We start from the raw sequence: 23,262 nt of genomic DNA on the forward strand, positions 1-23,262 counted from the left end.
CAGGCAAAAGCAATGCTATTTTAGGACAGCACTGCACATTGCAGTATAGATATACCCTTCATTTGCCCCTTGATGCAGGGTACCCTGGCAGGGTGAGGATCAGGAGTGCTGGTGGCTCTGGGCTTGCTGTATGGGGTGAGGGCAGCCTGGCCATGGGCACCCCTTCACCCCAGTGCCCACCCAAATGAAGCCCGATGCCTTCTCCTGGAGGTGAAAAGAAAGTGGCCTTGGGTGCAAAAAAAAGTTCCTCTCTTTTTTTAGCATCTCCTGGCTTTTGGCCCCCATCCATGCACCAGGCGGCAGATGTCTCTGAGCTCTGTCCTGAGCAAGGTTTTGGACTTTCTCCAGCTCACCTCTGAAACCTGCTCTCAGAGCTGTATCTGAGCTCCTTTCCAGAAAACCTCCACCTTCTGGGAACCTGGGACTTCTCCAGATGTCCCTAGGCTAGAGAAGCTCAGCTCTGTCACCTGCAGGATCACAGAAGGGACCTTACCACCTCCCACCCATCCCCACCACGGTGCAGGGGTGCTTGGGCAGACACTGGGGGTTGTGGCCCTGGGATGGAAAGCGTGGCCACAGCAGATGCAAAGCCGCCCTCCTCCTTCAGGGCTGCGGGTGACAGCCTGCCTCTGGGTCAGGAGCCAGCCTGGGGACATTCACATCTGCGTGCCTCTGTCCTGCCAGGGCTTGGTTTGCAGCAGGGCTGTGGGCACCCCTGACCTTCCTGCCTGTCCAAGCAAGGAGCCCAGTTTCCACCTGTCGGCAGCAATTGCAGAGTCAGGTTGGCCCTCTGGGAGACGAACTCGTTGCCCGTGTACAGGACTCGCCTTTGCCCTGCACAGAGGTAGCAAAGAACACTATGGATTTAATAGTTTCTAATGAGTGTTCCTGCACCCAGAAAGCCTTGATGCTGTGGTCCTTTCTGGCTGCAAAATGTCTTGCATCAGGGTCAAAACCCATGACTAATAACATACTGCACTGACACCTCCACCGGCTCTTGTCAATAGAGATTTTTTTCCAGGATTTTCAGAAGAGCATCCTTCCTTTCAGCACACCAAAACCCTTCCACGGGGCTGTGGCACCATGGGAAAGCCGCAGTGTGCCACTACCACAGCTTTAGCATCAAGGCAGCCTGTGCAGGAGGCAGAGAAAGGAGAATGGGATTGCTCATGGCCAGCATGGGGGTGGATGTCCTCTCTGTGGCTGCACCCTTCTCCTCAGACACTGCGTTTCCAGCACATCAGATACGGCAAGGTGGGGCGTGGATGTTGCTTCTGCAGACAAATTTCTCCACTGTATAAATGCTTTCTGTGTCCTTCTGCTGCTGCCAGGAGTAAAGCCAGGCTGTGCTCAGAGGATCCGCACGAGTTATTTCTAAATCTAAAAGGGAAGGTGTCAACTTGTGGTCATCCTTTGAGGTCAAAAGAGAGCACAAAGCATCCTATAAATTGACAACTGAGTCAGAGTACATTAAATAAATATCTCTCTACTAGTTCAGCTCTGAGTTTCCACAAGAGCCTGAAGGAAAAATAGCTTTTGCTTGATAAACAGCAACGAGCCACTGTTTTCCTGGTCAGGTCATCCCTCCTGGTGATAGTGGAACGTCTTAGGCTAAAAATTTAACTTGATTTGGGGATGATCCTCCAAGTATCATTCCTTAAAGGGACTATTATTCTTGCACACTAGAAGAGAGCCCGTTTCAGTGAACATGCCCCATTAGGAGTGATTTATCTGCACTGACACATTTTTTCATTAATCTTCATTTCAAATTCATTTTTCTCTCCTGCGTGGCCAAGAGATTCACATTCCCAATCAGCACCGGGTGCTCCCCAGGATGACATCAAATACCCACACGCATGGCCACACCAGCAAAACTACCTGGCAGACCTCGGGAGGAGCAGCGGGGCAGCCACGGGGAAGCAGCAGCCTACACTTATCCTGTTGTCACTGCACGAAGCCGGCAGCCTCATCAGGCTCTTCACTTTGAGGACCAAGCAAATATTTAACAAGTTCCCCTTGCACTGTACCAGAGTTCATTATCCGGTCTCCTGAGCTCCTTCAGTCAGTAATATCCTCTAATTGATGTGATTTGGCACTTGGCCATAGAGTTAAATTGATTTGTAGACCAGCGGGAGACAGCAGATGCCCTTTACACTTGAGAAAAGTGGCATGTGGCTTTGTTTACTGCCTGCTGCAAGGGGATGCCACGGCAGGAGATGCCTTTCAGGAGTGCAGGAAGGGGCTCTGCCTCCTCCGTGTCCTCTTACCGCAGCCCCTGTTAGGTGACAAGGTGTGACGGCCACCGGTGAGCACCTGGGGATCACTCCAGCCATGAAGTTCACCCTCCCTAACCTCAGGGAAGCTGGGATGAGAGAAGTGGAGAATTCCCTTCTCTAAAACCAGGGCAAGATGCACGAGGTATCTCCATGCTCCCTTTTGAGGGGTGCCCCAATGCAGACTCCCAGCTCAGGCCTGGCGTCGATCTTTGTTCTGGGGCGTGGAGAGTTGCCTCCGCTTGTGTAAGGGCAGGAGGAGTAGGGACAACCCGCCTGCTCCCGGGGCAAGGGGAGGGCGGCAGCTGTAGGTTGAACCTGCTGGGGTTTATCTCCAGGAACTCACCGGTGCTGCAGTGTAAGGGTTGAACTCCAAAGCCTGCACAGGTTTTCTTGAAAGTATTTTTATATAAGTTTACTTGAAAGACTCTTTTTATAATTATGAAAAAACTATTAATACAGTAGAAGAGTTAAGAATCTCACTTTCCATTTCTATCATCTTGTTATTCCAAGAATTTTAAGCTAGCGTTAAAATCCTGTTCTTATCGCACCAGAAAGCCACATTCATCTTTAAGATCTTTATTGATAATTAAAAATAATAAGATTCCAATCACTCATATAAAAATAATAAATCTGAATAAAGCAGCATGACTGTTAGAGGCAGGAGAGATCCTCCTCCTCAGATGTCCCCTTACTCCAGTCATCATGGATCCGACAGGGCTGGAAGGATTTTTCCCGAGCACTGGCCGAATCCCACACGGAAGCCGTTGCCCTGGCAGTAACCTAGGGTCAGAAAACAACAGACAGCATGTTCTGTAAGGAAAACAGAATTTTACCAGGAATAAAAGTGAATAAAGGCATAAAGAGACAAAAAAATGAATGCAAACAATACAGAAGTGCAATGAGGGGTGAAAAAAAGAACACCTGGAAGAGTTCAAGTAGCCCAGGAATATAAAAAAAGAAAAAAGAAGCACAGAATGTTAAACACAGCAATATGCAAGTTCAGTCAATGTAATCAAAGAGCAAACAAGATGTGCAATATTTCTGGTTTTAAACCTAACCTGCAGCACCATCAGTCTAACTGGCAAGCTGATTCGCTGCTTGGCCCAGCCTTGCAATTAATAAAGTAAATCTGGGTTCTCTTTCTGCAGCATTGGGACTGCTCTTGGGACAGCGGGATGCTTATAGCCAGAAAGATGATCCTTAAACCCCCTCAAACAGCAGGGCCTACCCTTACAGAATCTGTTTTGCTCGCTAAAATCAAGCAGTTCACTTCCATGAGAAACTCAGCATCTGACTAAAAATATTAATTTATCCACTATTATATAAACAGGCATTGAAGGTCTGCTGACTGCTGCTGAAGTTACCAGCCTGTGACAGCATCTCTAACTACAGGACGATTCAATCTCTCCCTACTCCTGCGTGACGGGAGAGATGACATTAGGAGGGAGATGCCGCAGCGCCTCTGGCTGCCACGGGCCAGCCGAGCTGCTCCAGAAACAGCATCCATTAGTGAAGCTGCAGATGAAGGAGGGGAGGGGACACAGCCAGGGGCTTCTGGCCCATCTGGGAAGACTATTCTGGGAAGAAACAGCTGAGGAGACCTACTGTAGCTCTCTGCTACAACAGCTGATCAAAGGAAGGACACAAGCAGCATATGTTGTATTTTATGACTGATTTCATGGTTAGAGATGGATTTTCCTAAAATAATGGAATATATCATCTTCCCTGCAGGTGATAAAAACCAGCTGCCTTCGAGAAGCCAAGAAGGAGATGAACAGAGCAGACCTTAACCCTAATTCCCACCCTTAACACGGATCAGTGGAAACCTCCTTGGAGGAAGAGGAGGGTGGGTGGGCTCAGGCTGCAGGGCAGCCAAAGTTTTTGCAGCATGAGGACAGACCCTGCCAGCTCTAACCCACAACGCAGCTCTCACAGGCAGGCTGAAATGAAGCTTTTCCAAGGACAGCAGTGTCTACAAGTGCTTGCCCACAGACACCATCCCAGTATCTGCCGGGTAATCCTCATTCGTAAGCAACGCTTGAGTAAGACACTTGCTTTAAGGCTCAGCTCAGTTTCCATTTGTCTCATTAGGCTTCATTGCCAGCTTTGCTTTGAGCGCCAGCTTATTATTTCAGTCCAGTTTAGTTATCCCTGCTGTCAACTAATATTTAGAGCGGTACCAAGGAGCAGCACAAAGCAAGCTTTGTGCTGCCAGCAGCATCGGCCTGAGCAGAGTGCCAAGGAGCTACGGAGAGATTTTTGCAGCCAGCTGCAGCACACCATCAGCAAACCTTCCCTTGAAATGCTCCCTCCCCGAGACGCACTTCTTGGGAAAAATGTATTTCTCTCATTTTATGTGTTAGGGCTCTGAAATAGCTCCCACAAGGGGAGCGAGAACACAAAGTTGAAATAGGAGACTAGAAATTATGGGTTGGGCACTTGGCAAGAGCTAATGGCACTGCCTCGGGAGAGAATGCAATAGCACTAGCCCTGCCTCAAGGGTGCCTTAAGGCACCGGACCTGCCATACATCACTAAATAGGAGGAGATCCCAAACTGTCCCAGCAGACAGGCCCAGCAGCACTTGGCTCTCGTGAATGGCATGATGCCCCGATCGCTACAATCACAAACTGTTGCTAGTGTAAAATAGCACAGCAGACCGATCAACATGAGCCTGTCCCACTGGGGCAATGGTGCCTTCACCCAGGTTAACAAAAATGCCACTATGCCATCTTTAAAGATTAAAGACATTCAGGATTTAAAGTATTTATTTAAGTAACACAGCTTGTTCCGGGCATGAAGAACAACATGGGTCATGGGCTAGTCCCATTTGTCCCTCAGCTGGCCACCTTGTGCCAGCAGCTCCCAAACTGCAAGGTGCTCACTGCCAATAAGGATGTCAGCGTAACTCCAAAGGGACATTCATAATACCCAACTGTACCCTAATTTAGGGCTCCTGGCGTAGTTACTGGAGGAAGGTCTGCAACTCTAGAGGGCAATGCGGTACTCTGAATTGCTGGAGTGTCTCTCTGCACTGAATGTACAGGGGGCCTATGGAGAGCAGCATCAGATGCCTACGTGTTGCAGCATGAGTAGTCGCTGGGTTGTTGGGAAAGTCATGGAACGGATCCTCCTGGGGGCCATCACGAGTCAAATGAAGCATGTGATTGGGAAAAGCCAACACAGCTTCACAAAAGGCAGATTGTGCCTGACAAATCTGATGGCCTTCTATGATAAAGTGACCTGCTCGGTTGACATGGGGCAAGTGGTTGACGTTGTCTACTTGGACTTCTCCAAGGCCTTCAATACGGTTCCCCACGGCCTCCTCCTGGAGAAACTGATGCGTCATGGCCTAGACAAGTGGTCTGTGCAGTGGGTGAGGAATTGGCTGATGGGCCGCAATCAAAGGGTGGTGGTAAATGGCTCTTTTTCAAACTGGCAACCTGTCACAAGTGGGGGCCCCCAGGGATCGATATTGGGCCCAACGCTATTCAATATCTTCATAAGCGATCTGGATAATGGGATCAAGTGTAGCCTGATGATGTTCGCAGGTGACACCAAATTGAGTGGGGAAGTAGACACTCTGGAAGGGAGAGCCACCCTGCAGGAAGATCTGGATAGGCTGGAAGAGTGGGCTAACAAGAACCTTATGAAGTTTAACAAAGACAAGTGTAAGGTCTTGCACCTGGGAAAACATAATCCAGGAGTGCAGCTCAGACTGGGATCCACCTGGCTGGAGAGCAGCTCTGTGGAAAGGGACCTGGGGGTCCTGGTGGACAGGAAGCTCAACATGAGTGAACAGGGTGCTGGTGCGGCCAAGAAGGCCAATAGGATGCTGGGTTGCATCAAAAAGGGCATCACCAGCAGAGATAAAGAAGTCATTATCCCTCTCTACTCGGCGCTTGTCAGGCCACACCTGGAATACTGTGTACAGTTCTGGTCCCCGTTATACAGAAGCAGATGTGGACAGGCTGGAGGGGGTCCAGAGGAGGGCCACCAAGATGATCAAGGGTCTAGGGAGCCTGCCATATGAGGATAGGCTGAGAAAAGGAGACTTAGAGGTGATCTCATCACCATGTACCAGAACTTAAAGGGGAGCTACAAAGAAGATGGAGACTCCCTTTTTACAAGGAGTCACGTGGTGAGGACAAGGGGTAACGGGTACAAGTTACTCCCAGGGAGACTCCGATTGGACACGAGAGGACAATTTTTCACAATGAGAACAGTCAATCATTGGAATAATCTCCCCAGGGAAGTGGTTGACTCCGCTACGCTGAACACGTTTAAGACTCAGCTGGACGTGGTGCTGGGCCATCTCGTCTAGATTGTGCTAGAACGGTTGAACCAGATGATCCTTGAGGTCCCTTCCAACCTGGTATTCTATTATTCTATGATTCTGTGATGAGGTTGAAAGATGTCAGAGGAGTTGGCGACTCCTCGGTTTCATCATCTACGGCTCTCTCTGGTACATCTCAATCTCCGGTTGTCTCAGCATCTTCCTCTGCAAAACTGGCAGCACCTCCCAGAAACGTGATTTTCAAAGCTATTGTGTAGGCTGCCAGACAGGAGGCACTGGGGCTCTGGCTGCAGCACTACCAAAACCACTTACAGAGCCATCGCTGGGAGACTGGAATACATCCATATCTTTTTTTTTTTTTCATCACAGAAAAAAGTTATTGGTTTTTGTTAAAAAGCTTTCTGAAAAAAAAAAAGAGAAATTTTAGACTATTTTAGCAAAAATCTTAAAAGTCCTGCTTGGATTAAGCAGGCAGACGTATGTGAACACATACTAGCATCACAACGTCATGTCCTTCAGGTTGCTGCATAGGCATTAGTCACTCACATTTTCTCTGCCCTAAGTCACATTTCTAAGTGTTTTCTCGTCGCTTGAGCCATTTCGTTCTCTGTGCAGACTATCTCTGATCACATCAGCGTGATGGAGCCACTCAGAGCCTGGTGTGGCACTGGCTGGGTCTCATCTGCTGATGCACAACATCCCACAAGATATTCTCTAAAAATTCAGTAGGCGACGTTGCAAAAACATACACAGGCTTGAATCAAAAGTTTCTCATGACTGTTCTTGCCAAGTATTTGCCACCTCAAAGCCATAAAGGGGCTGACAAGATGAGAGGAAAGGAAAAAATAGATTTGTTTTTCACTAATCATTGGATTGAAAAGAAGTAGGAGTGGGATTTAGATCACAAAACACCATGGTAGATTTTAATTCATAAAATCTTTAGCTTATCAAGATGAAAATTAAAACCATGGCCCAGCTTGAAAGAGCTCTCAAGCACAGCCCTATTCAGAGGGGAGCTGGTCAGCTGTTCTAGCAGGCTTCATGCTGTTTCCCACATATTTGATTTGCAACACACTTCATTAAATATGCCTATGTTACAAATGAAATATTATTTGCAAAATAATAACTTTTTTCAGCATTTGCCAAGCTCTGCTCCACGTGCAAACTTGGACTCTGGCGGCAACAATACAGCAACTGCTTCTGGTCCCGGGATACTTTTGTCCATAAAGGCAAACTTACCTTCACTACCTCCACTGTGCCCTTAGCACTTACGCATAGGCATAATAAGATCATTAAGTACTTAGCAAAGCAAATAATCTAATCCAGAAAGCATTTATTGCAGGGAAATTTCTATCCACCTGCTTTTGCCTCCTGACAGGGAGGATGGAAACAAGCGTGCTTGCCTGGCGGGTGCGTACAGAATAGCCCATCTCCCTGCCAGGCGCTTACCACTGGGGTCAATTGATGGAAACACGTCCTTGGTGCAGTGTAAGAGCGGTAGTTTGGCCATTACCTGTCAAAATGATTTCATCTCCGTCCTGCAGGAATTTACGAGACTGTCCACTGCCAAGAGGGATTTCTTTTGTTCCGTTCCAGGACAGCTCCAGCATGGAGCCGAAGCTCTCCGGCTCCTGCAGCAAGAGTTCATAAACAAATAAACAACTTTTTAGTATCTGTCCTGCTGTTAAGCTACTTGCTGCTGAACATAGACACACAAGTATGTTAGCTCTATAGAACAGAGTTTTGCTGTTGGTTTGATTCATTGATATATTGGCTTGTTTTCCTGCCTTTGCATTTTAATTGCTTGCTCGCTATAAGCAGTCATGCTTACAGCTGTTATCTGGTGTGTTTAACGTAGCGCTAAACCCTGTAAAAGTAGTTTGGGTCTGCTACAACAAGAATGGAAACAAATCGAGGGCATATCTACAAATCCAGTGCTTTTATGTAGTCATGTTCTGGGTTTTTATTTACGTTTTGTTCTTCAGAAGAGCAAAGCTGGCGAATGTTTGTAAGTCTTTAATGTCAATCTGCAGTACAATAGCTTGAAGGAAGCAGAAAGCACTTCAGAATTGCTCAAAATGGAAGTATAGGTACCCCAACGTGGAAACAACTGACCTGAGAGCTGTCTTGCAGACAGCATGAACAAGATTTATATTTAATGTTTCAGAAAGTGCAAGTTACCCATGTATTGCAACAACTGTCCATATGGCAGTTCAAGGGGAATACTAGCTTGTGAAGTTAGCTCCAAATATGTAGTATTAGAGAAACTAAAAGTTATACCCATGCAGCTTTTACATTCTTCTCAGAAATAAAAAAGCTGCATTTCATAGAGAGTAAATGGGCCATGTGGATGCTTCTGTATAGAAATTAATTTGCGTCCGTAGTAAAATAGTTCTTAGGGAAAGGAGCACAGGAGATTAAAAACCAAAAATCAATAACAACAAAACCCCCACCACTTCTCAGTGCAATTTTAGGGCTACCAAAGCATCAGCCCAAAGTGCCTAGGAAAGAACGGCAGGTATTTTCATGGCTGCTCAAATCAAACAGGGCTTAGAGCCAAAGCCCTGCCCAGTCAGTTCTGGATTGCTGACCAGTTCTCAGTGTTGTTATTTAAACACTTACGGGTCCACTGATCGTGCCGGAGGCCAGGAGATCTCCAGGTCTGAGGTTGCACCCGTTGATCGAATGGTGAGCCAGCTGCTGTTTCATGGTCCAGTACATGTGCTGGAGGAAGGAGGAAGAGGAGGCTAAAGCAATGAAGGACAAACCTCTCTGGCATGCCATTAGGCTATGCAGAATGCATTGCGTCCTCGGGATGATGCTGGTAAGACTGTCCCTAAAGAAAAGTTTCCTTATTTAATCAGAAATCTTCAGCAGCCTAACAGCAACCTCCACAGTTACTTAGTGCTGCATTCTCAGTAGTTACTGTGACCTGGCTGAGTGCTTTCTAAATGATGAACAGGAGCTGCTATGTGCATATAAAACACATATTTTAACATGCAATTTAGTCCCTTAAAATTTCTCTTCTTTCAGCTGGATGTCATTTCTCCTCTTCTTCCTCTTTAAGGCCAGCACTGCTGACCCAGGATCCATGATTAAGTCCAGTATTTTAATGGCTTTATAGAAAAAACTCCTTGTTACTGTTCGCTGACCACTGATTTACTGATTAAGGTAATTACTATGTAAAGAACCAAATGTGAATATAAAATTGATTGAGCAATCCTGCCGCTGGTACACATACCTCCTGGCTTCAATCAGCCTGTAGAGGCAAAACCATCGCGTTGCCCACAAAGGGGCGCGGGCAGACCTGGGCTCGGAGCGGTGTTGCAGCAGCGAATCTGCATCTAAATTACCAGCTGCAACTGCAAAGCTGTATTGCACCTCAGCATGGCAAGAGGCAATTCCCTTTGCCTGCAAGCCCTCCACTCTCACTGCTCCCTGCCAAACGAGCACACAACTTATGATGCTCTGAGCACCCTAAACCAAGCAGTGGAAAGAGCTGCCCCCTTCTTCAGTGCTCGAGCATTCAGGTGTTTCCATCTCAGTAGGAGTGAACTATCACCACCCTCCACTCTTTTTGCTCTGTCCCCTGTGCACATATGCACCAGGTCTGATCCCCAGCTAATGCAAAAATCAGTGTTTGAAATTACCTAAGGCTGGAGCTGATGGCATCAGCAAGATTTCAAACAAATAAAAGATACTGGAGTCTTTTACCTTGAAATTGGTTCTGCATATAGTAGTTGGCATGCTCATTCCTTCTCCTGCAGAAAATAAAAAATAAGAAACAGGAAAGCAATTTATTTGTGTTGGATGAATGTTGTTGGAGTCTTTTGATTTTACAGCTGGATGGAGACTTCTTTTATCATTGTAATCCCCAACAAGAAACAAGTAATAACATTTTCTATTGATATGAAGGCCAGCATTTCATAGAAAACAAGCGTGTGGATGGCATCGGGGTAGCATCAAGCTGCCCATTTCCTACTCTCTGCCGTACTAGAGGAGCAACACCTGGACCTACCAGTCAGCAGGGCCATGAGCTGGGGGTCTGAGCTGGCTTAGCATCTGAATCCCACATACATCTGCTCTTTCCATGCCCTGCTTACCCCTGCCCATGCAGGCAGACCCACAGGGACCCTCCTCATCGTAAGCTGATCATCTGGGAGGCATTCCCTCCTTGAGACATTGCTGCACGGCCAGCAGAGAGCATGAAGAGCTTTGCCTCTCTCTCTCTGACAGAGGCGATCTGGGCAAAGACGGAAAAGGAGGACCACAGAGCCAAGAGCAAATTGTCCAAAATACGTGGTGGTTCTGCATTCCTTAATTGGCAATTTCAGCTTTATTACCCACTCAGCATTGCCATACCTTTAATAGCAACAAAGAGCTTGATGTCGAAAGTGTAGGGTTCTTTATCCTGAAGGTAGGGCAGTGGCTTGGGATCCTAAAAGCATATAAAAGGCATCACAGTCTAAACAAACAGAAAGGAAAAACTCCATGAGGCATCCCAGTGACTTTTTGTTTAACCAGCCTGTGCTGCACACCCCATTTACTTCACCGTTGTTACTGCTCAGATTATTGCTTTGCTTGCTCTCATGCACATGCTTTTAAAGATCTTTCTGAACAGATGTGATATCCATGTAATCTGATTACCTTTTCTGCATGTAGTCTCCAAAAGCCCTCTCCATCATTACAGCGTGGATGTTAACCCAAAACAAATACAGTGCTAGCACACCTTTGCTCTGTCCCTGCACAGAGAAGATGGTGAGTTCCCTGCAAGACTCTTTATTATCTTTCTCAATTATAACTAAATGTCTGCATAATGCGGACAACTGGAAATGATTGAACAAAGTCTTTTGGCTTGAGTCCACTCTCTCTCTCCATTGCTTGCTGGATGCTAAGTGCTACCAAACGCTAACAAGAAGCTCTCTGATCAGTTTATTTTCCAGGTGTTTTAAAGGAGATGATTTTTCTGCCCTGCTCAAGCAGGCATGATGACAGCTCAGGGCGCCGTGTGCCAGCGCCAGTGACATCAATGAGCATTCGAGCTCAGAGGGCCCAGGGTGCCTTCATATGTTTGGAAGCAGGATCACACTTGCAAACTCTGTGAAGAAAGTGCTTGGCGTTGATACAGCTCAGTGATTTCTACTGATGGGACCTACCAGTTCTGCTGAGATTTTTCTAGCACTGCTTTTCCTTTATTTCAACCCTTTCTCTTGCTAACCTGGACAGGGTTTGGCAACACGAATGGCATGAGAGCTTCCATGGTAACGACCCAAGGAGAGATGGTCGTGCCAAAGCTCTTGCTCAGGAACGGACCCAGAGGAACGTATTCCCATTTCTGGATGTCGCGGGCTAGGAAGAGAAAAGTCAAAGCAATGCTGTTAAACATATCCTAGGCGTTGCGCAGCCATCACACCTGTGAAAGAGTAACACGGACTGGAAATGTTATCACAACCCTTTATCTAGCCATTGTGCCAAATCCTGATTGAAATCCATCCCTTTCAGACCCTCAAACCAATTTTCTTAGACCAGCTAGATTAGGAAGAAAAGTCAGCAATAATTAAACCAAGTCATGCCATCCCCATATAACCAGTATTTTTATCCCCAGTTTAGTTAATGCCTTTACACCCAGCTAATGGTCCCTGCCAGTCGTAGGGCCAATTTCAACCAGTTAAATCTATGCAGAAACTGAGGGATTTGTGATTGCCAAATCCTTTTCCTACTCCTGACACTGAAATCAATCCTCTGTTGGAATCATCATCCTTAGGGCTGCTCAATCCCTGCCCAGAAGAAACTAGACTGATATTAGCTCTTTCATAAGTAAATAAATCTTCATTAGGCAGCAATTTCTGGTTCTACTGATTAATCAAAGATGGATTAAGATAGAGCCTGAGAAATACAGACAGCATTTCATTTTCATTCCTTTCGACCATACCCAGTGGTTTCAGTGATCTCTATTCTACTATTAAAATATATAATTTATCCCTATCTAAGGTTTCCCGTGATGCTGTAACCCCCTCTCCAGGCAGGCTCCCGCAGCACCAATTACCGCTCCAGTCATTCATAAGGACCATCCCAAAGATGTGCTCCTGCGCTCTGCTGATAGGAATTGGCTCTCCATACTTGTTTCCAGGACCTACAAAGAACGCCTGAAATTGAAAACCAAAACATTGATTAAGGAAGTTTTTGAAGCTAAAAGTCTTTACTGCACAGAGGGTTACACGCACAAGCAACAGAAGTCGGACAGGATGGGATTTTGCATAATTTCCCATACAAAATTAGACAAAACCCATGGCTTACTCCCTCTTTCTTCCCCTCCATGAAGCTGGCAGGCTTGAAATACTTAAGAGCACTGTGTTGCTAAGAGACAGCCATTAAAAGCAGGCATGATGTTCAAAATGCAGGAGCAAAACTGGTCCCTCCTGATTACAATCCGGATGGAGAACAGGTTTGCCCCCTGAAGCGACTCTGTTTGCTGCAGACAGTGAACAGGAAAGAGTTTAAAGTCATCCGAGAGGATGCTGAACGTGGCTGGAGCCTGTCGTGGCAGCGGGGAAGAGGAGGCAGGTGGAAAGGTGTGCCCACTCAGGAAAACAGGTCATGAACTGGGTGCCTGCACTTGCTCCCTTTGAAAATGTACAGCCTGAGCATGTGGCAGAGAATTCTACAGGGAATCTCAGTTGTCTCCTTCTGCCAACGATGTGGAAGTTTTTTCTTCCAAAGCCTTCATCAGTCTAAATCAGCTCTCACAGCAGCCAGCGGTAAAACGCAGGCTCCAAGGCAGAGGTACGGCAGCACTTTGTGTACCCCACTTTATGGGGCTGCCTCCTGCTTTAGAGCATTCACCTGCAAAGCATGCAGCATTAAAGGCTTTCAGTTCACTTTTAGTACCATTTCCCTTAATATTAGACTTCTTCCACTTTTTTTTTTTTTTTAAAGGGGAGAGATGGGGAATAAACCATATAAAAATGATATAAATCATATAAATCATAATGAACAATCCTATAAAACTCCCTTCTGGACCACACTAAGCCACAAGAAGATGCACCTTCCAAGAATGTTTTGCCGCAACACCCACAGCACAGGTTTCACCTTTCCAGCCAGAAGGATGAGGAGTTTGAATCGCACTCCCAGGGCTTCCTCTGCTCTAGACTCAAGGCACAGCCAGCCTGTACTTCCAAAATCCCCAGCGTCCATTAAAAGATCTGGCTGCAGTGCAGAGAGGTAACTGCTAACCACATAACAGGCTGGGGTGTCTGATAAAAAGAGTTATGCCTGCCTGCTTCCAGACTGCTGCACTCATGCTCAGATTTGGCCAGACGAGCTGTTTCCAGCCTGAAAGCTGTATTAGCAAACCGCTCAATGAGCTAACGCACCCTGCGACTCGTCAGAAGGGAAGGTTTCCTCCACAGCAATCTTTATTGCCCGCTGCACAGGCTGCTCAGAGGGAAACACAGGAATCGACCCTATGAGACATTCATTTTAGAAGAAGCTAAACCTACCTTTTCTTCCCTGTTTCTATTTTAATGTTTTTCAAGTGGTAGTGTAAAAAAAGCCCCATCTTACCATTTCTAACTCAATATCCAGACGCTTACAAGCACCAAACACTGGAGGTTTATCTGTGGGTAGAAGAAAAAGTATTTTACGACAGGGAGGCAGGTAGGGAAATAAAAGTAACAGCCAGAAGAAAAAGAGCAGCTGATGCTGCCTGGCTTGCAAACACAAGACGGACTTAACTCAGGGCTTTCTCTTGCCCTGAGCCCAGGCTGGGCTTTAGACAAGGCACCTCAGACCCTTCCTCTCTACTGCTCTACGATGTGGAGGAAAAATTAAAAAAAAAAAAAGAAGTCACATTAAAAGCCTACTCACCATTGTCAGGTCTCATTTGCCCCACGGGCCTCCGGATGGGCGTCCCAGACACCACAACGGATGATGCCCGGCCGTGATAACCGACAGGTAAGTGCAGCCTTGTGAAAGAGCATCAGAGCACGCGGGTTAGCTGCGTGACCATCGCCGGCCAGAGCAGCTTTTGGGGTGGAAGCACCTCGGGGCTGCGAGGTACGAGGAGAGAGCTCTGCATAGATGGCCATGGACATTTGCACCTTGCTTGCTCTGATATAAAGACGTGAGCGAAGTATAATCCAGAGCCACGTAGCAGTCTTAATGCACTTCTGTGCCACTGCTCCACTTAATTCCTTGGAGCTTAAACCCTGCTTTCTTGTCACTCAGCAAAAACCAATTTCTTAGGTAAATCTGTCTGTGAACCAGAGGCTTGCATTGTAATTGGTGCGGCTGTTGCAATGAAATGCAGTGCAGTCTCAGCTAAGGCTGGGGAAATGTGGTTTTCAGTTCTGGTATCGAACTCCTGACAGTACAGATTCCCATCTGCTGTGAACCGAAATCAGTATTTTCCTGAAAGACTACTCAGATCTTTGAAAAATTATATATATGTACAGATAAGCATGCAAAATAATGCTGCACCAGAGAAAAAACTGAACTACCCACCAGTTCGGCATCAAAGCGTTTTCCTTCCCCCTGAACATGATCCCAACGTTTGTGGCATGTTGGCGTGAAGAATAGAAGTCAGTGTAATCTCCTGCATGAAAAGAAACACATAAAATAGGGATCAATGGCAGGGAAGTCCCTCATCTGCTGGGGCTAAAGCACATCATATGCTGCTGGCAATGAAAAGAGCAGAAAAGGGGACTGCGAGAGCACTAAGCAGAGGCATGTAGCAACATTTAATATTATTAGCACGGGGATGTAATTAATAGCATAAAGGTGGCGATTAACAGTTCACCTATAAACTATTCATACGCAACTGGCCCTTTTTTTGAAGCCTACAGTAGAGAAGAGGGGGAAAAAGCGCAAGGACACGAAGCAGCAGCCAGCTGCTCTTTTTGTCTTGGCGGTGGTACCCAGGTGGAGGGAATCGGCTCATAGTCAGGACATCTGCTGCCCTCTGCTGCCATCCCCGGCAAACAGCTCCCCACCTTTCCGATTCAGGGGAAATCGGAGGGCTTGGGGGAAAAAACTCAACTCGGGAAGGGACATTTACATTACGTTAAGTTGTTTTGCAAGCTCAGCAAGTTATCTTGCAGCCCCAGGGGAGGATACAGCCAGTGCTTGCTCTCAGGACAAACACGAATCACGCACAGGACAGAGCTGAACATCAGTGTAGCGGAACCCTAAATAACACGTAGCTGCGGGGTACAGCCAATGCCACCCTGCCAGGGCAGCGCGCTCGCTCACAGCGCTCACCGGTGCCAGAAGCCAGCAATTTTTTGACAAGACATATTCAACCTGAAACTATTTGCAGGAATCACATCTATGGAAACTTGTCATGGTTCCTCTGGGCCAGGCTAGACTTTGTCCCAAACCAGGGCTGTGTCCCATGGGAGCCAAAAGCCCAGCGGGAACAGGGCTTGGCTGGGAAATGGGCAACTTCACGTCCCTGCTCCTATGAAGGTCACATCCCTCGAGTGATTTTGATCAAGTTGGTTTGTGTCCAAATATAAATTTCTCTTAAAAACAGGAAAACGTTTATGTATCTGTATGGATACACTCACTCCAAAGCAGTCCATGGCCTCATGGGAGTGGAGGTAAGATTTGGGATGCAGAGTAATTAATAGTCTGGGAGCGGAGACTCATGCTTGTTTATGAGGCTATGCCGGAGTATCTGCCTTACAAAACTTGGGAAGATCTGAATTATTTTCTGATGGCAAACGGGGAAAATGTTAGAAACTGAACAAGTGTTCCTCCCCTGGCTCTAGTCACAAAGGCCTTTGGTGATGCCAGCCTGATGACAAGAGTTATACGGCACCAGACAACCCTGATTTAGTGAAAAATGCTCCCAGGAATTGTCTGGCTGCTATTGAGCTTCCCCAGGCTTTTATTCTTACGCCACAGACAGCACCTACCTTTCATTACTTACAATAATCTACTTCTGGCTCCTGCAAAACCCATTCCCTGTCACAGCTATGATCTGTCTGTCTGAGCAAGCTGGAAATAAATCAGCTTCTCTGGGAGGGAGCAAAGGGCAGCGCTGAGCCGCCCTCAGCTGCAGGAGACTCACCGATGTGGGCCGGCAGGTGCATCGTCACAGAAGCTTGAGGTACAAATGCTCTGAAATGAAAAACGACGACTTCAGCTCTCAGAAAACTTGCAGCTCTCGCCCGCAAGTGGTTTATAAGCATGTAAGAGGCTGACTCTCTCTCCTAGCTCCTTCCTTAATTTATTTTGCAAAGCCTTGCAGCAAAAACACCTTGCAGAAAAACTAGGACGACTGCACAAGCTGCTGTTGCTGGGACGGTCACAACCGAAAGGAGCATCCGTCAGGGTGCAAGCGGGAAGGGAGGCACGCTCGAGGCGAGCCGGCTGGTTTCCCAAGGGGCACAGAGAAACACCCCGTGCCCATGCCCACAGCTGAGCAGGTCAGCGCTGCCTCTGCCGCATGGGAAGGATGATTTTAGGGGAGGCGGCTCTCAGGGTGCCCAATTCGAATTGCTGGGCCTGCTCAGGGAAGGTCCCTGTGTCAAGCAGCGGTTCAACCCCTCTCCTGCACGCGTGTGCCCAAATCACTCTGGCAAGACAGGGAGGAACGGCTCCTGCTTGCTGCCAGGGCACGCCCTTGCAGCGTTTAAAGCATCACCCCGGGCAAACAAGAAGGTACGTGATTAAGGGACACACAGGTTTTCCATCAGCGCAGCACGGAGCAGAGCACAGTCCTCCCCTCCCACTCCTACATCAGTGCACTGCCCCGTATCTGAGGCCAATTTGCAACAACGGATTTGGTTTTAGCAAAGTCAGGCGGTTTCTGAGCAGCAATTGGAGGGGTCTCCCCACACCAGAAGATGCTCCAGGTGGGACAGGCAGGGCAGTGCTGGGGGAGGTGGGAGAGGTGGAGTGGAGACCCCAGATCTGTGGGCAGTTAAAGGATTAATTGGAGATATAATTAAGAGAGGGAAGCTCTCGATGTGCTCAAGCCCCAGTTAATTCCCATGTAGGTGGCAGGTGGCCACATTCAGATCTTCGATTTTGGTGCCTTGGATCACCGAGTGATCTGGGTGGTACAGGGCACAGCTGAAAGGTCACCGTGCCCCGCGGCGACTCTCCGCTCCCTCACCTTCTCCGCAGCTCCGCGTTGTCCCTCAGGGCCGGCTCATCCGCTGACAGCAGCTTCTGGAGAAAAGCCCTCGCCTCCGTCCACGCTGCCCGGCCCAGCCCCATGAAGGCGTTCAGGGTAGGCTGACAGGCGACACAGGGAGGTGGGGTGGCAGGTAAAACACCACGTTTTGCTTAACCTTCGCATGCACGGAAGACATCCTGCACTTTCATCCCAGGGCTGAACGCCTGCGGGCTGGGGTTACGCAGCAGTGGCTGCCCAGGTTGCCCGTCCTCCCTGTTCATAAATGCCTGCACTCCCCCCGTCCTCCCACCACAAGTCCTCCAAAGCGGGACCTGCTGCGTGTTTGCATCATGCCCATCCTAATACACTGCTTCAGACCTTAGCAGCTTCAATATCGCAACTAGCTGTAACCAGAGGTCATTTCTATTTACCTTTACCCTTAACACAACCTCCCTGTCATTAAAATCCCATCCTATTCCTCGCCATGAAGTGTTGAAGGCACAAGCAGGATTGAAGTAATGTTTAGGCTTTGTGTCAGACCCCTGCCAAAGTCTGATGAAACTTTCAGCGAAAATGTCCTTTAGACACCCGATGTCTCTCCTCTCCTTGCTATCACAGGTGTGATGAGCTTTCCCTGTAGGCAGAGCCCGCCTGACTGAACAGTTCCTGTTCACTATCTCACCACAAGTTGCTAAAATCCCTTATGGAATATTTCTAAAATGTGTGTGGAAATTAGAACAACAGACTCCGATAAATACCTGGTCAAAGACATGCTGATGTTTGGCAAGAGCTGGTCCATTGAACAGATGTTTAATGACACTGAGATCCAAAATCTGGTCTCCAATTGCTACCCCGAGCCTGTGCCTAGGCTGCAAAGCAGCAAGAGGAGGGGTGGAAGAGAAGAAAAGTTTATCCTTGTACCCACAAATCCTCCACAGAGGGTTTAATCCATGAAGGGTCTGATATCACAGCAATTGACCATTAAAAGCTAGTTGATGAGACTGGCTGCTGAAAAATGTGAAGACCTAGAGGCAGAGCATCACCGCAGACTCCCTGCAGACCTTGAGGGGTGGGAGACAGCCTTCTCCTCATCCTCGCCTTTTGGGGGAAGGACAGGACAACAAGCAGAGGTTTCTTTCCCTGCTCCCTTTCCCCCAGCAGTATTTGCCCATCCCTCATTAATGACAAGCATTACAGAATAAGCCCATACATCTGAAATACACTGTAAAGTAGGAAAATGCTATTCCTCCCTCTACAGGTGGGGAACTGAAGCATAGACACGCTATGGGCAGGATTGATCTCATCCCTATAACCACGTAATTGGAGAGAGAAATGGGCATTTCTGCACCACAGGTCCTGCCAAGAAGACAAAGGGTCCTCCGGACTCCGCTGACAATACGGGGAACGCAGCGCATCTTGCTCAGCCACATATTATTTCTGTACCAGGTCAAGTGAGGCTGCCCTACGTAACCCATCCTCATGCCATGCAAGGAGCCCATGACTTGCATGCAACCCCTGGTCTACGTCCTCGCTACAGGCACAGCTTCCCACATGTACGGTAGATTGCGGCTGCGTTCGCCGGACAGATGCAACCGAAGACACAAAGACCCCGTTCATCCACCGCAGCTCTCGCAGGGCTGGCGCCAAGCGCGTGCGGAGCCGGCGGCGATGCAGGGGAGCAGCACGGACGATCCCACTGCAGCCCTGCCGCAGCTGCGCGGGGGGTTATAAAAACGCTGCAGCGTTCAAAGACAAATTTCAATTATTCGTGTCTTTAGGCAAATAAAGACAAACTAGTTACAGTCGCTATGAAAACTAGCTTATCAAAAGGGAATAACCAGCTATGAAAATCCATGCTATTAAACCTATTTTTAAACCTTTAATTTCTAAGCAAGATTCCAAATGTGATAATAAGTATTTATTCAGCAAACATTCCTGCAGAAAAAACTAAAGGTCATGTCAGGTTAATTTGTAACTGGGATAGTCAGGAATGACATCAACTGCTTTAGCTTGAAATCATTAAAACATTGGGCTACTTCTAGAACATTATTTTCCTCAGTAATTTCCATAAGTCCTTGCCTGTCTTTTCACAGGGTTTGAGTGAAGGTGCTTTCTTCAGAGAACAGTTATTGGAGAAGGCAGGAAAATAATCCAAACTTGGTAGATAACAACACGCACATCTAGGAAGAGATTAAACGAACCATCGCAGTTTTATCTTTGGAAAATAGCACATCAGAAAACACAATCTTCTGGTTTAAATTCTTTTTTTATTTTTTTAAACCTGCATGGGTAAGCCGAGGCAGCAGAAACCGAGGCGATAATCATGAAGTTTCTGTGAGCAATGATAAATAAATCCTCCACTTTTTCCTTCTGAGATGCGGCTCTTGGCTCGTTTCCCTTTCTCCCGGAGGCCACATCTCCGGGGCTCCATCCCATCCGGCACCCGGAGGTGGGAGGTTCAGCCTAGCTGGGCTCAGTTCTCATGAAAATAGGGACTGGGAGCTGTCTCCTTGGAAAAAAGGTTGAATTGTGCTTTCTTATGTGATCATAAAATATAAGGCCTGAAGCTGGCTCAATCCGTAGCCTTTGGGCACAGCTTTAAATGTAACACGCTTTTACACGTTTAATGCATCGTTGCATAAGTGTATGTCCCATAAAACACAACGGGTCAGCTGCAAAGACAGAAATGAAACACACATTTTGTGCCCTGGTTTAATGCTTTTGCAGCCACCAAACAAACTCACCAAGAGCAGGCTCTTAACAGACCAGAAAGCAACACCCGCTTGCAAATACGGTGTTTTCAGTTCAGACTTCACTTTTCCCTTATGTCAGTTCATGGTGTGCAAGAGAGACTGGGTGCTACAGAATTAACAGTAGATTAAAATAAATATTTAATGTGGCTTCTTAAGGGTGACGGTGTGATTACACTCGGTCACAAAGACAATGAGGGATCGAGTTAAAAAAAAAAAAAGTCAGCGCAAACTGTGCCGGGCCTCTACTTGGAGAGCGAAAGGATCAAACGCAGATTTAATGATTTCACAAAAACAGTCAAAACCACACAAGAACTACCGTACGTATTAGCCAAAGTACTTCTCGTAAGTATTAACACTTCTCATTTCTTTTGTGCCGTTTTAAAGCAGCTGCCATCAAAATAACCACATTAAGAAAAAAAGACAACGCGGCCACTACAGATTTGCTGTCAAGTCAGGAAGCCCGGGCAAGGGTCTCAGGCTGGGAAGTTTTCCTTTATCCCAGGTTGCCGTGAATTTCTGCTCTTATTCATAGCCTTGGAACAATTCCAACACCCCAAGGACAAAGTTTGCTGTTACTCACCTCCTCCTTAGTGGAGAAAACCCCATAGGGGAGATTCTGGAGAGGAAAATCTGAGTCCTTGTCTACCTGGATGAAAGACATGCTGAACACGGAGCAGTCCCCGCTGACAGACGAGAGCCCCCACCTTCCAGGCTGCTACGCGCCTTCCTAGGAGGAAGATCCTCTCCAGATGTTGTAACCCCGAGCACAGAAGCACCAAATCCCACCCTCTGGCCCAAACCAATGGCTGATCCGTCTCCATCCCACCCCTCTGCCTGCTCCCTCGGGCAGCAGTTAATTAGTGCCAGAGGTTTGCATGAGTCAGCGGTTAACTGTTCCCAGGGTAGGGACCGGTGGAGAACCAGGCTCTTCCAGCTCAATAAACCCTCCCATGAAACCGATGCCGCCTTCTAACAGGCACCTGGCTGCGGGTGGGGGATCCGAACTCGAAGACCAGAGGTAACTCCGCTCGTTTACCTTCTGAGGGGTCGCTTATGTGCCAGAGCGACGGTGGAACGATTATGCCCACGCTGAGCAGTTCTTCCACCAGGAGCTCAGCAACCCTTGGGAAGTTGCACAACTCCCACCTGAAACTGCGCTTTGTGTGCTTTTGAGTTTCGTAATGCTGCACCTGATGGAGTCCTTCCATTTTCTCCTGATCATTCCAGCAGCTCAAAACCAGGTACATGTGCAACCAACCACAAAGAGCAGGGAGCCTGGTCTTTTTGCTCCCAGCCCCAGCTTTCTCCCACCTGCAGGAGAAAATTCACCCATATTCAGGAAAAGTAGAAACCAATGAGGGAATATCCTTGAAATTAGAACTACATAGCAAAGACCACCCCTTTTCAATAAAAATGGTTAGATACTTGTGACTGCCAAGCCAAAGAACTGGTCTCCTGCTCAACTCTTTTTTTTTTTTTTTTTGGCAGAGAAGACTCATTAAAAGAAATGCAGCAAGCTGTAGAGCCAAATATTCAGTGTAAGATGACACAACACCATTGACGACAGCCCATCTGACAGCTCTTCGCTCGTGGAGACGCAAGCTCACATGGTGCCGTTTGAAAGGGGTTCTTAAATAACACAACACCTAGCACAAACTTTGGTAAAATTTCCTGTGAAATTCCCGTACCTCAGGCACAACTCCATTCCACTGATTGCTGGAAAGGTTTTTAACACAGTGAAGAAGTTTCACGCCAAGGTTTAAGACTTGGGTGTATAACCTGCTCAATCCAAAACCGAAAGAATAACATCTTGAAAGCACGTTTCAGACACACACTGTGCATCTTGAGAAGACAGATTTATTCAAGTGTTGCGTAGCGCTGCGAATGTGCTGGTGTTAATTAAAATGTTCATCTGCTAATCTCAAGCTGATGACACAAAATATAAAGCTTCACTAGTCATCCAGATTGAGAAGCAGATCAACCACCATAACACAGAACCACTGCCAAAGCAAACAAAGATGACACACCACTCTTAAGTGTCAGGGAAAGGTAGATTTCCAGTCTAAATGCAAGTTTATATATCAGGACCATATGCTCTTTAAATATTCTTGACTCGGAGAAACACGCAGAAGTCAGGCCAAAGGAGGTTTATTAGATTGCTTTGAGAAGCAGAACTGCCCGACGCTGATCTGCCTTGCTGTCGGCACTGCCGCGGCACTCCAAGGCAGGTTTGCTCTTGGCGCAGTCACGTCTCCTACCGTATAATCGAGGGCCAGAAGAGTTGTTGCGGTGGTAAAGGGAGTATGTGAATTGCAAAGGCACTCACTTTTCTTGTAGCTTTTCTTCTCTCAGATACCAGAAAATACAAACAGGGGTGGTTTTCCCCCTATTATGAAATCTACAGTGTCTCCTCTCTGCTTGGCCCAGAAGTATCGCTGTCAGATGAAAGGCGGAGGGGAGGGGAGGGCATGTAGGGGGGAGAAAAAGTCACTTTTAGGAAAAGGAGGAGAGACCAGAAATAGGGAAGAGGGAGGAGTCAAACTGAGAAGAGAAGGATTAGAGAATAGGGAAGTAGCAGCAAAGAGGAAAGCGAACTGAGGAACACCCACGAAAGACGACGCTGCTGCTCTTCCACGCTCCATGCCGTGCAAGAGGAAGTTCAGCAAACGCTCTGAAGAAATACAGGATCTTTGACCCATGAAGAGGCAGACCATGACCGAAACTTGCCAGGAGGAGTTATTTATTCCCTCTTTTACTATAAAAACCATGTGCTTCATAGACTGTGGTTAAGCCATTTTTGCAAGCACAAGAT

At 47.3% G+C, this 23,262-nt stretch overlaps 1 protein-coding gene across 3 annotated transcripts; it reads right to left on the reverse strand.

Annotated features, from left to right (window-relative positions):
• Positions 1 to 2,836: 2,836 nt before the first annotated feature.
• Positions 2,837 to 21,283, reverse strand: FAH (fumarylacetoacetate hydrolase). 3 transcript variants are annotated; one of them, XM_087744447.1, is made up of 15 exons: positions 21,031 to 21,184; positions 19,777 to 19,877; positions 18,456 to 18,566; positions 17,695 to 17,816; positions 16,645 to 16,694; positions 15,075 to 15,165; positions 14,439 to 14,536; positions 14,136 to 14,188; positions 12,619 to 12,718; positions 11,791 to 11,921; positions 10,935 to 11,010; positions 10,287 to 10,333; positions 9,195 to 9,296; positions 8,086 to 8,203; positions 2,837 to 3,056 (listed from the first exon to the last, which is right to left on the reverse strand). In XM_087744447.1, exons 4-15 carry the CDS (start codon positions 17,796 to 17,798, stop codon positions 2,977 to 2,979), a joined length of 1,050 nt encoding a protein of 349 aa, XP_087600573.1. In that variant the 5' UTR covers positions 17,799 to 17,816; positions 18,456 to 18,566; positions 19,777 to 19,877; positions 21,031 to 21,184; the 3' UTR covers positions 2,837 to 2,976. The 3 variants fall into 3 exon arrangements, with proteins under 3 accessions (XP_087600573.1, XP_009468364.2, XP_087600572.1); XM_009470089.2 differs by lacking the exon at positions 19,777 to 19,877 and having other exon boundaries at positions 21,031 to 21,278; XM_087744446.1 differs by lacking the exons at positions 2,837 to 3,056; positions 19,777 to 19,877 and adding an exon at positions 6,837 to 6,973 and having other exon boundaries at positions 21,031 to 21,283.
• Between the last annotated feature and the right edge of the window lie 1,979 nt (positions 21,284 to 23,262).

This window comes from Nipponia nippon, unplaced genomic scaffold, assembly GCF_047370975.1.
Source record: "Nipponia nippon isolate SJK-2023a ecotype South Korea unplaced genomic scaffold, ASM4737097v1 scaffold_9, whole genome shotgun sequence".
NCBI lineage: Eukaryota > Metazoa > Chordata > Aves > Pelecaniformes > Threskiornithidae > Nipponia > Nipponia nippon.